The sequence below is a fragment of the Gadus chalcogrammus genome, chromosome 19 (assembly GCF_026213295.1).
Source record: "Gadus chalcogrammus isolate NIFS_2021 chromosome 19, NIFS_Gcha_1.0, whole genome shotgun sequence".
NCBI lineage: Eukaryota > Metazoa > Chordata > Actinopteri > Gadiformes > Gadidae > Gadus > Gadus chalcogrammus.
In genome coordinates this window covers 16,533,143-16,545,642 of record NC_079430.1, presented here as the reverse complement: position 1 = coordinate 16,545,642, position 12,500 = coordinate 16,533,143, and the positions used below count along the sequence as shown (strand labels likewise).

At 50.0% G+C, this 12,500-nt stretch overlaps 1 protein-coding gene across 1 annotated transcript in view; it reads right to left on the bottom strand.

Moving 5' to 3' along the window:
* Nucleotides 1–2,819: 2,819 nt before the first annotated feature.
* Nucleotides 2,820–12,500, bottom strand: part of lrtm2a (leucine-rich repeats and transmembrane domains 2a) — a 14,164-nt gene continuing 4,483 nt past the window's right edge. Inside the window, exons 3-8 of the mRNA XM_056579040.1 lie at nucleotides 11,689–11,760; nucleotides 10,371–10,600; nucleotides 9,386–9,511; nucleotides 8,480–8,568; nucleotides 8,010–8,167; nucleotides 2,820–5,502 (exon numbers count right to left, since the gene is read on the bottom strand). Of these exons, the coding sequence (XP_056435015.1) occupies nucleotides 4,955–5,502; nucleotides 8,010–8,167; nucleotides 8,480–8,568; nucleotides 9,386–9,511; nucleotides 10,371–10,600; nucleotides 11,689–11,760 (1,223 nt within the window). The 3' untranslated portion in view covers nucleotides 2,820–4,954. The remainder of the gene's footprint in view (nucleotides 5,503–8,009; nucleotides 8,168–8,479; nucleotides 8,569–9,385; nucleotides 9,512–10,370; nucleotides 10,601–11,688; nucleotides 11,761–12,500) is intronic.

The following is a 12,500-nucleotide window of genomic DNA, read 5'->3' as shown; positions in this document are numbered from 1 at the left end:
GTCTCCACACTACAAACGGACAGTTACGATTGGTTACTAGGCCACACCCTCAGCTAGGTTGACACGGTCCTTGTCCATCTTGTCAGATGATTGCCATTCTCCATAGAGTAACACATTGAAGAAATTATGTTCTCGAATGCAGTCCACACAACTCCAAATATGACACCAAGAGAGTAGAATGTATTTTTCACCTGGAAGAAAAACGATTGCCCTCGCGAAACTGCTAGGCTAGCAGTCCAAAGCATAGCTAGTATGATAATTATGTTTCTAAAACGCTTTCTGTCTTATGAAATGGACTGTTTCCGAAAGTTAACAGTTGCAACTGCATCGCCTGCCACTAGGTGTCGCTGTTTGTCTCGACTTCCGGAGGGCCCCGCCATGCTCCGCCTCAACACTGTGTTGTTGAATGCGGTGTGATCGTGGTTTCCTTTTGAGCCGAGTGTTCCCATTTAGACACAGTGAGGCTCATCTGGTTCCAAACGCTAGCTGCAGCAGGGAGTCCCGGAGGCCGAGAGAGAGAGAGAGAGAGAGAGAGAGAGAGAGAGAGAGAGAGAGAGAGAGAGAGAGAGAGAGAGAGAGAGAGAGAGAGAGAGAGAGAGAGAGAGCTACAGAGAATGCAATGCAGAGAGAGACAGAACGAAAGAGAGGGAGGGAGAGATAAACAGGGATAGAAAGAAGGGGGAGAGGGATGAAGAGATACAGAGAGAGAGAGAGAGAGAGAGAGAGAGAGAGAGAGAGAGAGAGAGAGAGAGAGAGAGAGAGAGAGAGAGAGAGAGAGAGAGAGAGAGAGAGAGAGAGAGAGAGAGAGAGAGAGAGAGAGAGCGCAATACAGAGAAACACAGAGAGAAACAGAGAGAGGGAGATATCAAGTGGTGGGTGAGGGCGAGAGACAACAGAGAGAGGCAAAGAGAGAATTACAGAGGTATAGAGTGACAGAGAGAGAGTCAGGTAGCAAATCAAGGAATTGCGGGCGATCATGAAGTGAGGCGAAGGGCATAGGCAGCGCAGGATGAGAGACAGTGATTGAAGAGGAAGAGGAATGTATAGAGCGTGAGCGAGAGACCATACGAGAACAAGTGGAAGGGAAGAGCGAGGGACAGATGGCAAGCGTTTGGAGATAGATTAGAGAGAGAAGGAGGGAGAGACAGAACAGAGAGATGATGCCGGAGGAGTATTTACTGTGAGCCACACGTTATGTCCCGTCTTCGTGATTGATTTGTGTGTGTCCTGTTTTGCGTTGGGTTCGCTGCTCGTCTTAGCTTCTCCGGCGTCATATTAAAAGCTTTGCTTCTCCGGGGGTGCTCTGATGTCACGGGGACTTAAAGAGCGGGGCAGAGATCAGGGAAGACGCGTGCTGCACTTAGCTCCAAAATGGCCGTCGCTGATGGCACATTCAGACCCAATCAGCCCATTATTCAGGGCTCGCCAAGTGGGCTATTTTTACCTCCTGAGCCCCACTTTACCACTGATTGTTGTGGTGCTATGTCTCGCCCCTTGAGTTGGAATGCTGCAAGGAATGAGGAATATTGTAGCCCAGTATTCATTCACCATTTGGACACATTTAGGGAAAGGTGTTGTCCTTATTCTTAACGGTTATAAGGGCTTAGGGAGTTTGGGAAAAAAAAACGATATCTTAGGGGATTGTTGTGTGTTTGTTCTATTGTGTGGCCATTAGTTAAAACATAGAAATCTGTGAATTGCATGATAGTCAACACACAAACGCAGACAAACACGCGCGTACACACACGCAGGAACACGCTCACAGACACAAATGCCCAACACATCTTGATTGCTTATTACTTCAGAGTCTCAATGATCATCGCCGTAGTATTTTAGATATTTTTTAAACAAACTATAGTTTATTATTTAAACACACAAGTTATATGAACAGGATTCAGCTAGCTAAGTCACTTAGCTACCAATGACAACCACGAGAACTGCAGACCAATCGATGACAAGTGTTTCCCAGTCGACCTATAGACAGAGTTTGCCCGTCGCCTTTTGTCCGATGGCAGCCCTGCCGGGCGCCCTCGACAGTATAGTTCTTTCAATTATTCTAGTACATGGCTATAGTTCCGCTTGTTTTTTCAATCTAGTGTCTTATCGTTAAGAAGAGCTTTGCTTTTGTCGATCTTACGGTATGGCTGTTACTTTCAGTTTACTGTTTGTTTATGTGAATTAGCGCCCACAGCAGTTTCTAAATGGGTATCTATGTACATTGCCGATGTGTGGAATGTGCAATGGATACATGGGGAATCTCTGCTATGATCCTAAGGACAGCATGATCCCTCCACTATCTAGCTGTGGAAAGCTTGTAGCGACTAGGTACAGCCAAAGTCTATATTTGTGCATTCAGACTCGTAAGACAATGAATCAACAGTTTCAGCCGTTGGATATGTCGCTAATGCTCTATGATATTTGGAATGCCGGGATAATTCGCCATGGCAACAGACCAGGCCACGTTTCACATAGTGTATGTAGTATATTCTTGGGCCAAACTCTGTCTATGTTACCTTTTGGACGAAAATAACAAATACCAAACACAAATAGACGAAACGTTACACAGATATGCAAATAAATACAATCGTAAAATCATGAACCAAAGGAAGTACAGAATTATGAATCAATGCGGGAAAAAAATAAATATAAACGATATCTATTGGTTGGCGGGTTGGAAGGGCGGGGGCATGGGGGAGGGGTGTGTCTGTATGGGGGGGGGGGGGTGGAGGGGGGGGTCACGGGTTGAACACACCATATCAAAGACTAACACAATGATATTTATCCGCATCATTCCGGAGTATAACATGACACACCATTATTATAAGGGTCTCAGCGGACCGTCCAAAATAGAGAAGGGACACTAATTATAGACGAGCCACGATTTGCATTTCAAATCCATCACGGCCCTCTTTCCCAGACCGCTAACTCCGAGAACCACTCCTTCATCACAGGGAGGGGGGGGGGGGGGGGAGGCGCAGTGTCGCCATCTGCCAACAAGAAGGTTTGTATGTGGACCGCGGCGGGAAGCCGCTTTTAACCCAAAGCCGGCCCTCGTGTAAGACAAGCGTCGGGTACAAGGTCGCGTGGTCGTGTGAAAATGTCTTTGAAAGCCTCAGAAATCGAAGCGGTCTCTGGGTCAGGACCGGCTCGCGTTTTCGCTTTCGCTCAAGGAAATCCACCCAAACAACCACAGCCGGCTTAGGGCATGGGATGGGGGAGATGGAGAGAGAGAGAGAGATGAGGAAGGTGAAGTATTGCTGGAGGGGGTGGATGAAGATGGAGAGATGGAGAAGGTGGAGGAGGAGGAGAAAAATAGCAGGGAGCGTTTTAATCCCTGCGTCGGGTGTCAAAACGCTCCCGGGCACGGCAGCCTACTCTCGAAGGAACACAGGGAAGAGAGGGACGGAAGGCCGGAGGGAATGGGAAATAAAGTGCAGGAGTTTGTAGTTTTTAGTCCTTAGAAAAGGACGGTTTGTAGTTCTTTTTGGGGGAGGAAATATCGCTATAATATATATTTCCCACACGCAACGTGAGCAAACTGAACCCATTGGTGGTGAAATCAGAAAAACAAATTCCTGAAAGCCAAAAGTAGTTTTGTATCAAAGCAAGGTCCGTGCTCCTCCAAGTCGGAGAGAATTCACTCAAAGCCTCGGAGAGACGAGGATATTGTTCCGGCTTCCTGCAGAAGATGAAACACAGCGATAAGAGTCCATGTTTGACGGGACCTTCCAGCGACAGCTCTCAGTTTCAGATATAGATGACAGTCATTACAGCTGTATCAGGTAATGAAAGCGTGCGCGCGCGTGTGTGCGTCTGTGTGTGTGTGTGTGTGTGTGTGTGTGTGCTGAGTCTCTACGATACAAACAAGACAAATAGCACAAATTAGCCCAATCTGCTGTCCTTTCGCAAGGTAATTGGATGACAGAATCCAGTAGGTCAACGGGTGCCGGTCCTAATGATTGCTGTGCTTGCCATTTCAGGGACAAACACATTCAAAATGCCCTCTAGTCTGCGGTTTATAGATCCATGAATGTCTCTTTGACACAAAGATGAGCGCGGAAAACAAGGGCTTAGGATTTTTTCCAAATGGTCCATCCTTGATATATTTTTCGACATCAAGAGTGCATTCCCCCTCAATGCGTTCATGTTTTTGATGAAGAGCATCCAGTGTAGTTAGCTTAGGTTACCATGTACAATTAGCGTCCTAGGGGTTACAGAGAGGTTGGGCCAATGGGGAAGGGCTAGGCCAGGTGATGTTGCCTTTGGGGTCGGCCGTCTGTTTACCTTGCCTGGGAAAGAATGAGGAGGAGATCAGAAGACCACTGTCCCTGGGTAACGCTGTGGGCGAGGTACGGTACCTTTAGGTCCTGACTGACTGCCTGTAAATTCCTGAAAAGTCGAATGCCGTTGTTTGTTCTGGTGTCGCGCCACGAGTGTCCGTGAAAGCATCGGAAGGAACCCGGTGTATTCCCCGAGTTATAAATGCCCTTTTACTTCCCTTTTGCGCCAATATTTCCGAGGGAGTAAGCCCTACTCGGCAGCAGTGGTCGGTGAGAGAGTAGGAGGAGTGGTTGGTGAGAGACGATACCGCAGTGTCCGGATAGGACCTAGAATAGTAGCCTGCGCGTGTTTGTGTGTTTTTTACGGTACGCAAAAGAACTGAAGGTAGCATTAAGGACATTGGGGACAGAGGACAGCAACAGGGGGTTGTGTAGCAGAGTGCACGTAGAGCTATGAAACAAGAGCCCCGGGTCCGACCGGAGAGCAGCCAGTCCTCCATCCGAAAACCCCTCTCACTCTGTCCGTCTTGAGCCCTTTAAAACGACACCCTCCCCTTCCCCAGTCGTCACCTCCCGTCTCTCCGCCCAGTCCGCCGGCCTCTCCTCATGTGTCCGAGGAGAGAGAGAGAGGTGTACAGAATCAGAGGAGGAGGAGGAGGAGGAGGGTTCTCCTCTTAGGCCACGGAGGAGATCTGCTTCTCCTCGCGGTCCTCTCCGTCCGCCTCGCCGTCGCCCATCAGCGGCTGCCTCTTCTTCAGCTCCCGCTGGTACTTGGCCATCAGCGAGGCGTAGATGCAGCCGTAGGCGGCCGCCGCCACCATCATGATGCACACGATGCCGCACACCACGCCCGCGATCACCACCGTGCCGATGGCGCGCCGCACGCTCACGGGCCGGTAGCGGGACCGCACGCACTCCGCCGGCGCCTCCGAGGCCTCGGGCTCGCCCCCGCCGACGCCGTTGTCGACGGCGCCGTTGTTGTTGCTTTTGTCCGAGGCGGCGGCGGCGGCAGCGGCGGCGGCGTTGGGGTCCGGGGGGGCTGCGCCGCGGGCGCACGGCGGGGAGCCCCCTCCGGTGCCGGAGCGCGAGGCCCCGCCCCCGCCGGTGCCGTTCTCGTCCTCCAGCTGCAGGCAGTAGTTGAACATCTCCATGGGAACGCCGCGGATGTCCCGCCCCCGCAGGTCCTTGGGCAGCGTGCACTCCACCGCGTCCACCTTACCCCCTGGGGAGGGGGGGGGGGGGGAGAGAGAGAGGGTGAACGGAGGGGAGTGAGGGAGAGAGAGAGGGTGAACGGAGGGGAGAGGATGCGAGGGGGGAGAGAGAGAGAGGGTGAACGGAGGGGAGGGAGGATGCGAGGGGGGAGAGAGAGAGAGGGTGAACGGAGGGGAGGGTGGATGGAAGGGGGCAGAGGGGGTTGAGGGAGAGAAAGAGAGAGGGTGGTGGGATAAAGATAAAGGAGGAGAGGGAGGGGGAGATGGAGAGGGACAGGGCAGAGAGAGAGATGGAGGAGAGAGGGGGAGAGAGCGATTGCGACATTTAGATGTCAGTGAGCAGATAGAGTAGGTAATTGACATAATGCCTGTGAAGAACTATGAAATAACTGTGACGGATAACGAGAATGCAGATTGTTCCTCAAGACTATGTTCAAGATAGCCTAAGTCCTTGTTGACTTAATTAAATCCTTAGGTCCGATCGAGCTTTTGTGTGCTGTGTACATTTGTGGGCTGCGGGCATCTGCGGTCATCCATGTGTGCGTGCGTGCGTGTGTGTGTGTGTGTGTGTGTACAAATGTGCATGTGTGTGCCCATGTCAGCCTCTCAGTATTGCATCGAAACAAAGAGAGTGAGAGGGATTGTGTGTGTGTGTGAGAGAGAGAGTGAGAGAGTGAGATTCAAATATCTAAGTCACTAATTCCCCCCCGGCCGCGTGGGTGGGTTGGTGGGGGGAGGGGGGGGGGATTATGTTATCATCACACACATCGCATTCATCTTTACACACATTTGTTTAGGTGGCTCGTACAAAACCCATTGATCTACATCCTAGATACGGGCGGGGAGCCAGAGGGACCCAGATAGACCAGGAGCCAGGGAGAAAACAAATGGGGCGTTTCAAAATGCTTTCACTTCCCGACGCCTTCGTCTTAGTTTACAAGAAAAAAGCGCTTTCTAAAAAAAATCAATTTGGCAAAAATGCACTCAGGCTTTCAATTCCCCCCCAAAAAACGTCTAGTTTGTGGTCAATTCCTCGTGCCAACGCGTCAACGCGACCGAAACCGAAACGTTTCTGCACAATGGTGCGCGTTTTCAGCATCGAGAAAAAAGTCGAGGAAACGGATACCCAGGTGTCTGCGCATCTCGTCTCTCGCGACTCAGAGTGACGACAGCGGAGCGGCGACGGCGGATCAGCGCACAGCAGAACAAAGTCGAGGAAACGGATGAAAGAGACGGGCCAGATTGAGCGAGGGAGATGAGGGGGAAGCGACTCTTCATTAGCGGGGCAGCTGAGCCCTCGAGTGAAGCCGGGGTGAATGCAGATTTTTTTCATCATCGTGAAGGGAGAAGGGTGGTGGGTGGGGGGGGGGGGGGGGGATCTGATATACTCGCCGTCTACGGAAAAGCACGTGCATGTTGCGAGCGTCTTTTCCCCGTAACGCATACAGACCCTCACCGCGCGGTTATATAAAGCAGAGGTGTGAGGAGACACGCACGTGTGCATGACGCACTTCCTGCATGATTTTTGATTGTTTCTCTTTCTCTCTCTCTCCTACTGCTCTCTCTCTCTCTCTCTCTCTCTCTCTCTCTGTGTCTCTCTGCGCCAACCTTCGCATGTCCCAAACGTGTAAATTAAACACCAAACTCGAAGGCTTGGATGTGGGAATGTGCAGCCAGGCTGAAGTCATCCTATTATAAACACTTCCCAAAATAAATTTGGAAAAAATTAGTTTTTTCACTTCTGCATATCCAAGTGCAGCGTCGAACATCAAGTCGTTAGAAAAACTAGAAACCAACAATGGAACACATTCATGTCTACGGCCTCTTGCACACCGACCACTAAACGTACTGCGGTGATCCATCATTTTATAATCGTGGAGGTAACTGGTTTGATCGATTTCTTAATTCGATTTTACTACTAAAGGTGCTGTGGGTTTATGAGCTATTCTTTGAGTGTCATTCTATTAAAATGGTATAGCCATCTGTCAGCTATTACTAAGTGAATTTACATCAGTTTAATATCTGTTTCAGTTCATTGCGGCTGTCTCTGTTTGAGGCTATTTAGACTTTGAAATGTTCCTGGCTCATTCCTGACCAATCTGGCTATATCGCCCCCGAATGGTTTAGGGAATTAATCTTGCATGTCAATCACAGGTGTGTGAATTACAAGGCGGCTCAATCGCCGTGAATCAAAGGGAGGGTGGGAGCGAGGGAGGGAGGGAGGGAGGGAGGGAGGGAGGGAGGGAGGGAGGGAGCAGCAAGACAGTGGACTTTTCTTTAGTCTTATAGTTTAGGCCCAATCCCATTTCTACCCCTTACCCCTTCCCCTTACCCCTCTCCCTTGTTTTGAAGGGGTAAGGGGAAGGGGGGAGGGGTAAGGGGTAGAAGTGGGATTGGGCCTTAGTTTCAAAATCATTTTTTTTGCTCTCCCTCTCTTTGTGCAACCCTCAAATCGTCCCTACGGCAGTTTTAGATTGGACCCGGCGCGCAACAACGTCAAACCTTCACACAAACCCACCTCTGTACAAGAGCCACTCCATCCAGTGCTTAAAGTCGCGGAGGTTGCAGTCGCACTCCCAGGGGTTGTGTCCCAGTTCCAGGTGCTGTAGGTTGGCCAAAGGCTCGAACGCTGCTCGCTCCAGACCGTTGAGCCTGTTCCCAGCCAGGGACAACCACCTGTGAGGGCATAACGTGGGGTCACATTGCAGCCATTGCTTCACTGTGGGTACATCCATGTCCCTTCGCCGTGTGTTTGAAAAATACTGTGCTGCGATGCAAGGTGAGATCATCACTTTTTATATAAGAAAACATTTTTAGCTCTTTATCAAAGACTCATCAAAGGACAGACTGAAATAACTAAATTATTTTTTCCCGAATATACCTAGTTTGCGTTTTGGTCTGTTAATGTTCTCTATAGTCCTTTGTGTGCGTGTGCGTGTGCGCGTGCGTGTGTGTGTCTGTGTCTGCGCGTGTGTGTGCGTGTGTTACCTGAGGCCCTGCGTCTCGTCCAGCAGTCCCAGCGGGACGGAGGACAGGCCGTTCAGAGACAGGTCCAGCCTCTGCAGGCCCCCAAGGCCCTAGAGGAGCAGAGTGCTGGCTTATCGACCGTGTTCACCACAAATCAATTCAAACCACACCATCAATAGACAGAGCCAGAGTAGGGCGCTTTTGATCACACTCACGATAATAATACAACTAAATCAATGCTAAAACAATAAGGGCCACAGTCACAAAACAAACGTTTCAACTATTTCCTCTTTCCAATATTTACTTACGCTTACAATAATTGCTTTATATGATTGAAATCCTTCATAAGTTTAACAAATGGCTGCAACTTTTATGTCTCATTTGCAATCAAAACAGAACCATTGAATGTAGGCCCCTTGCGTACAATAAACCAAAAGCATGAAGGGATTCCCATGGTTCACGTCCTCCTTCTGAGCACAGAGATGCATCACCTGTTGCCGGGGACTCTAAGGTCTTGTATTATTTACTGGCAGCTGTGCAGGTGCAAGACAACAACTCATTTAACAGGCTGCCTCACTTGAGGTAAAAGGGGCCTACAGTGTTCGGCGAAAACCACGTTACTTATTTACAACCTTGAACCAGACCTTATTCCAGACCTAGTTTGGAGAAGGATTTTGCTGGCGTTTGCTGTATCCCCACATAATACGGTCGTACTCTTTTTAAATGTTCAATCATTGAAAAGGGTTAGGGTCCTCATTAAAACATGGGTTGGGTCCGCTCTGATTCCGCTATGAGTCCGCCCAACCCTTTCTCTTTGAGAGAAGGTTGACAGAAAGCCAAAACCAATTTTGCTTTACACATTTCCAATCACATTTTTGATCATGCTCATCATCCTCATCTTCCTCATCCTCATCCTTATCCTCTGACCTGGAAGAGCTCTTTGTCCAGGCTGGTGAGTGAGTTGTTGTGTAAGGCCAGGCGGGTCAGGTTGGTCATGTCTCTGAACAAACCAGCCGGCAGGTTATCCAGGTAGTTGTTGGAGAGGTCCAGGACCTGAGGAAGAGAACAGCACAGCAACACGTCAGAGAAATATCAGTTTGTCCCAAGTATCCAGGGCAGTGTTCGCCTACTCACACGACGAACAACGGAAATACAAGGACAATACGCGACAAGGCACCATAAAGCAAAAAATAAAACGACAAGGACAGTTCACCGACCAACGACACGAGGACAGTTCACCAACCAATGACACAGGGACAGTTCACCAACCAACAACACAAGGACAGTTCACCGACCAACAACACAAGGACAGTTCACCGACCAACAACACAAGGACAGTTCACCGACCAACAACACAAGGACAGTTCACCGACCAACGACACAAGGACAGTTCACCAACCAATGACACAGGGACAGTTCACCAACCAATGCCACAAGGACAGTTCACCAACCAATGACACGAGGACAGTTCACCAACCAATGACACAGCGACAGTTCACCAACCAATGACACAGGGACAGTTCACCAACCAATGCCACAAGGACAGTTCACCAACCAATGACACGAGGACAGTTCACCAACCAATGACACGAGGACAGTTCACCAACCAATGACACAAGGACAGTTCACCAACCAATGACACGAGGACAGTTCACCAACCAATGACACAGGGACAGTTCACCAACCAATGACACAGGGACAGTTCACCAACCAATGCCACAAGGACAGTTCACCAACCAATGACACGAGGACAGTTCACCGACCAACGACACGAGGACAGTTCACCAACCAATGACACGAGGACAGTTCACCAACCAATGACACGAGGACAGTTCACCAACCAACGACACAAAGACAGTTCACCAACCAATGACACAAGGACAGTTCACCAACCAACGACGAATGCACTGACCTCCAGGGATGAGAGGTTGGCGAGGGCCGTGGCTCCCAGGGTCGACAGCCGGTTGTTGGGCAGCAGGAGGGAGCGACTGCCCTGGGGCAGGAGGTGGAGGGGAGGCAGGGAGGAGAGGTCGCGACCCCCGCAGTCTACCTCCAGCCCGTCAGGGGAGCAGCGGCAGGGGGGAGGGCAGCCCGAGGAGGAGGGCAGCAACGCCGCCAGCAGACACAGCACACACAGGAAGACTGGAGTGGGAGGGAGAGAGGGGGGAGAGAGGGAGGGGGAGAGAGAGAGAGAGAAAGAGGAGGGAGGCAGGGGAAGAGAGGGAGGGAGAGAGGGGGGGAGAGAGGAGGGAGGGATAGAGGGAGGGGAAGAGAGGGAGGGAGAGAGAGAGGGGGGAGAGAGGGAGGGGGAGAAAGAGAGAGAGAAAGAGGAGGGAGGCAGGGGAAGAGAGGGAGGGAGAGAGGGGGGGAGAGAGAGAGGAGGAGGGAGGGAGGGGAAGAGAGGGAGGGAGAGAGAGAGAGGAGGAGGGAGGGAGGGGGAGAGAGGAGAGGGGGAGGGAGAGGAGAGAGGGGGGAGAGAGGAAGAGAGAGAGAGAGAGAGGGAGTGAGAGAGGAAGAGGGGTAGAGAGATGGAAAGAGGGGTAGAGAGAGTGGAGGTAGTGAGACATTTATATTACATTTACATTTATATTAGACGCATTCATTTGTGTGGAATCCGATTGTGCGGGTTTTGGGTAGCGTCCTTTTAACAGGCATACTTTGTCTTCGTCTGATTGGGGAAGAGTTTAACTAATGGAGGTGACTCATGTTGTGTTGTGACAACAGGAAGTCTTTCAACATGACGATCATTTCAGTTAAATGCGTTATAGGCGTACATCATTTGAGTAGCCTCGACAGAATCAAAACAACCACATTTATTCGATTAGTGAGTCCCGCTTGATGTATTTTGGCAGATTTTACAAATTGCCGCTGTGTGTGTGTGTGTGTGTGTCTGTGTGCGTGTACACATGCGTACAAGTGTGTGTGTGCGTGCATGTGCAACACTCTAAATTCATAGTGATTAGTCAAGTAATAGCTGTGTAGATGATTGACACTCATGAGGGGAATCCTGTGTCTGTTTTACACTTTCTGAGATTCAATTTTCATTTCCCTCCAGACGACTCTCGGTTCATCATTTCCATTCATTAACGTTCCCTTTCTTCATCCATCTCACTCTTGTCTCACTCTTTTCTATCTCTCTCTCTCTCTCTCTCTCTCTCTCTCCCCCTCTATCTGTCTCCCTCTTTAAAGGCCTCTTTTATTCTAATTAACGCTTGTCAGGTGTTCCTTACCTTTCTCTTCTCTTCCTTGGTAAACATTTAGGACTTTCCCTGTTATAACTTCATTCGTTTCTATCCATCTCTCTGCTCTCCTGCGTTATCCATCTGATGTTCCACGTAGATCTCCTCTCTCTCTCTCTCCTCAGAAGCCTTTTTTTGGTATTTCCCTTCTCACATGTGTTTCCCCCCTGTCTCTCTGTTCCTCCTTCCTCCTCCTGCCCTCGGCCCCCACTGCCAATTACTTGACACTGTCAGGCAATTTATTCCACCGTCCGACAGTAAACTACAGAGGGAGGCACACAGAGAAACAGGGCACCATGAATGAAGCATTGTACTCCAGGTCCCTTTTTTTATGAATTCAATTCAACAAAAATGGAACCAATACTAAATCGCACAAAGCGTCAGCCCTTCCAAACGCATTACTTAAACTAAAATAGACTTGGATGGTCTGGGCTGCCATGACAACCGTAACAGTAAAAAGCCGAAGATGACGCGGGTTGAAGAGTACAACAGAGCCCCGACAAAACCAGATGCTGAATGCAGTGAAACCCAGTGGGACACATGGGAGGCATTCACCTGAGGACACACACATCACAAGCGCCCATTTTGGTGCTTTCAAACGATTATACGGAGAACAACGCACGCGGAGGCTTGACAACTTTTAGAACTTCGGAAATTTGAGGTCAACAAGTACCAAGACGTTGGATTGAACCCTTTTCTATTTTTTTTATTGAACTCCAGGTCACACGATTGAAACCGTCCTATAGCATGCTGCGAGCTCATTGGAGGGTTGGGGGAGAAGGTAGGGGGGGGGGGGGGGGGGG